Source organism: Neoarius graeffei, chromosome 6 (assembly GCF_027579695.1).
Source record: "Neoarius graeffei isolate fNeoGra1 chromosome 6, fNeoGra1.pri, whole genome shotgun sequence".
Lineage (NCBI taxonomy): Eukaryota > Metazoa > Chordata > Actinopteri > Siluriformes > Ariidae > Neoarius > Neoarius graeffei.
In genome coordinates this window covers 60,548,522-60,552,648 of record NC_083574.1, presented here as the reverse complement: position 1 = coordinate 60,552,648, position 4,127 = coordinate 60,548,522, and the positions used below count along the sequence as shown (strand labels likewise).

The window sequence follows — 4,127 nt, the reverse complement described above, 5'->3', positions numbered from 1 at the left end:
TGTTTTGTTATTGACTGCTGTGATTCCTTATTTGTCATTGCGTTTTATGATTTGTTGTGATTCCTCATTTATTGTTGTGTTTTCCCATTTGTGGTTGTGACTTGTCCTTTAGGGTGACCATATCTTAGTACTGTTATACCTTGTGGTTTATTCATTGTTTTGAATTGTTCTGTACAGCAAAATGACACTACAAGGTTAGCCACTTCCTTTGTGTGATCTATCTGAAATCTCCATTACAAAAACTTCAGTGCTTCCTCTAAGCTTTACAACACAAAGTTACCAGAACAAGAATTAACAGTTATTGAAACACTATATACATTCTGGCTCAGAGGTAATAGAGCAGGTTTAACATTTAAATAGATTTAAAAAAAATCCATACCAGCAAATAAAGAGGTATGAGAGTAATTTTAAATAAAAAGTTGTCAATTGATTTTTACTTATAAACTCTTTTTCACCACCATTTGGTAATGACACGTCTTCATAATTTTAACCACTGAAGTAATCTGAAATAAGAATGATAGAGAAATGGTAAGGGGTGTGTTAGAAAAGTATAATCACCAGGTTTGTTTTGGATTATTGGAGTAATAATAAAAATGAATTAGTCAACTTTAGATATGAAGCATGCAAATTATATATGAGTACAATAACAGTTAGGTGTAGATAGGGATTTTTTTTTAAAGGTGGATTCGTGATCAGCTTTTTTTTTATGGTCCATTTTTTTCTTTTAACATGTATAAGGAAGTTATGGCTTGACAGGTTTACTTTGCAGTTTCACACCAGCAGTATAGTTGCCTGGGTTGTTCCACATATGCGCAACCTCCAAGAGGAACAACTGTGCTTTTGAAATCCACTCTGAAACAAAGTGTTTGTTCTTGGCTGTGCAATTGCTTGACCATGGAGCATCTCAACTTTAGCATCAATCAGACTTCTGAGTCTGATTTTGTCAACACCAACAGTACTGTGAGCTCCAAGCAGGTAGGTGCTGCAGTATTTCTAAGCCTGTGCTGCTTGGTTGGATTACCCAGCAACATTGCAGTTATCATCACCATCGCTCGTCAATGGAACAAACGTATGAGCTTCACTATGAAGCTAATGCTAAACCTGGCTATATCTGATTCTTTGGTCCTCGGTTTGGCTCCTTCTGGAGTTTCTGGTCTGCTGTATGGATGGACATCTGGCCTTTGGTCATGCAAGATTCTGGTGTATCTAATCTACTGTGCTATGTATGCTGGTGTGTTGACTGTGACTGTGATGGCTGCACATCACTATTACATAATTAAATCAAAAGTTCCTGATCTCAGCACAGTGGAAAGACTGCAGAAAGCTCGTAGACAGTTACTATTAATTGGGCTCTGGATTGTAGCCACAGTTTTTGCCTTACCTGTACTTTTCGTTCAAAGTGTTCAGTTGAAGAGGGGATCTTTAAGGTGCCAGAGGACCATAGCATCACCCTCTGGAAAGGTTACAGTTCTTGTGTTGGAGATCCTGTTTGGATATGTCCTCCCTTTCACCATTATAACTGCATCTTACTGCTGGATCTGCAAGACACAGCTACAAGGAGGTACAAATATTAGAGAAAGAAAGAAGAGAATGAGAAGGCTTGTGATCAGTATCGTCACAGCCTTCTTTCTTTTCTGGACTCCTGTACATATCATCAACATGTTTGACATTGCTACTACTCTGACTAAGACATCATCTCCAGCTGTCTATGCTCAACTAAAAGTGATTCGTAGAGCAACAGGAGATTTGAGCAAAACTGTCTCTATAATTAATTGCTGTGTGAACCCATTTTTGTATGCATTTGCATCAGGGATCTTCAAGAAAAAGAGGCAACAGCAAGAAACAGAAAACAGCACAGACTTCACTGTAACAAATTGAGTACATATAAATGTTTTTCACAATAACCTTGAAATACTGTTGGAAGATATTGCACTGTTATTGTGAACAATAAGTGCCATTTCATCCTGTTGGGATTTAATGCATAGACCTTTTTGTTACAGTTATATAACATTTAGAAAAGTATTTCTATATTTTTCTTCAATAGTTGTATTGTGAAACCTGTTTTAAATAATTTGGTGACTCCTGTTTGCCTGATATATATATGTGTGTGTGTGTGTGTGTGTGTGTGTATATGTGTATATATATATATATATATATATATATATATATATATATATATATAATATATTTACACACACACACACACACACATATATATATTTATACACACACACACACACACACACATATATATATATATATATATATATATATATATATATATATATATATATATAAAATGTGTGTGTGTGTGTGTGTGTGTGTGTGTGTGTGTGTGTATATATAATGTGTGTGTGTATTGGATTGTATTACTTTTAGACTGAGATTCTTTTCTGTTTATATCTAGGTTTGTGTTCATATTATGGTGTTTATGTATTTTTATCTGATGCATATATATTTTATTATCAATAGTATATTTATTGTTAAATTGCTGTGCTACATTTTATTGTTTTGTGAAGCACTTTGTGAATGAATCTAGAAAAATATGATTGAAATAACAATATGCTTGTTTTGTACAAGGAACCTTTTCACTTTCTTAGAACTGCTCACATCCTTAAAACAGACTTCTTTCATTTCCAAAAAGTGATTAAACAAATCTTTGTACCATTAAAGCTATTTAATAGATGGTTGAACCTTCCCTATTCATGAGGAAGCATATCCTTTGCGAATTTGTTACTGTCCTTTTCTTACAGTATCTTTCACTGCCAGGGACATGGTTAAAAAAAAGAAGAAGAAAAGATATATCTTTGTGGGATTCCCCCACCCCCGATCAATGCTTTTTTCTTCTTCTTTTTTTTTAAATAAGCCTTTAAATTGTCAGAAAACTAACATTAGCCTAATTGGTTTCAACATTACCTAAATAGTTACACTGGGCATGTACAGGTGCATCTCAAAAAATTACAATATTGTGGAAAAAGTTCAATATTTTTCCGTCAGTTATTTAAAAAGTGAACATTTAATATATTCTTAACTCCATTATATGTAAACTAAAATGTTTCAACCATTTTTCTATTTTAATTTTGATAATTATGGCCTACAGTGGTTTTTTTTAATCTCAAAATATTAAAGTATTTAATTTCGAATTCGAGTAAAACAGTGTATTGTGTATTTCTTGGTCTAGTACATGCAACCACAAACATGGGGAAGACTGTTGACTTGACAGTTGCCCATAAGATGATCATCGACACCCTCCACAAGGAGGGTAAGCCACAGAAGCTCATTGCTGAAAAGGCTGGCTGGAAAAGGTGCACAAGCAACAGGGATGACCGCAGCCTTGAGAGGATCATCAAGAACAGTCGATTCAAGAACTTGGGAGAACTTCGCAAGGAGTGGACTGAGGCTGGTGTCAGTGCATCAAGAGCCACCACACACAGATGTCTTCAGGAAAGGGGCTACAACTGTCACATTCCTAATATCAAACCACTCCTGAACCAGAGACAAAGTCAGAAGTGTCTTACCTGGGCTAAGAAGAGAAAGAACTGGACTGTTGCTTAGTGGTCCAAAGTCCTCTTTTCAGATGAAAGTAAATTTTGCATTTCATTTGGAAATCAAGGTCCTAGACAGGGGCATAGCGGGGGGGTCCTGGGGTGCCCGTGACACACATACACCCCGTCAGACCATACATTTTTTCAATAGCCGCATAAGAATATTAGAAAAACGCCCACTGTAATTTTCCTAACATTATTTTTTAAACTAGATTGTCACCTCAGCCTCATTAGGGTTTCTATAACCTTGACTTCCTGTGGTTTGGGCACAAAAACCCAGTTTGTCAGAGTGTGTGTGAGAGAGGCGGATGTAAGTGCAGATATGTTAAATAATACACAGTGTGATATGAGCATAAAGTGCGTGAAACGCATACAACAGGCAAACAGTCCGAAACAGCAGGCAAAGTCGTAATCGAGGAAACAGGCAGGAGATCAATCGAGGTGTGGACAGAATATCAGAGGCAAAACTATACAAGATCAAGGGATGAGAAACAGGAGTCGAAAAACCAGGAGGTCAATAGGGACAGGGAACAAGGCTCTGTAAGGCACACTAGACACGGCGTAATACTTCACATCATCCTT

The 4,127-nt window shown here is 36.3% G+C and overlaps 1 protein-coding gene across 1 annotated transcript; it reads left to right on the top strand.

The window, feature by feature from the left end:
- The first annotated feature begins 788 nt into the window (after window positions 1-788).
- On the top strand, window positions 789-2,085 carry LOC132887497 (leukotriene B4 receptor 1-like). The gene has a single exon (XM_060922977.1). The coding sequence runs from the start codon at window positions 895-897 to the stop codon at window positions 1,876-1,878; it is 984 nt and encodes a 327-aa protein (XP_060778960.1). The 5' UTR covers window positions 789-894; the 3' UTR covers window positions 1,879-2,085.
- Window positions 2,086-4,127: the final 2,042 nt, after the last annotated feature.

Excerpts from the sequence above, each read along its gene's own strand:
- LOC132887497 (XM_060922977.1), top strand. The coding sequence starts at position 895 with ATGGAGCATCTCAACTTTAGCATCAATCAGACTTCTGAGTCTGATTTT.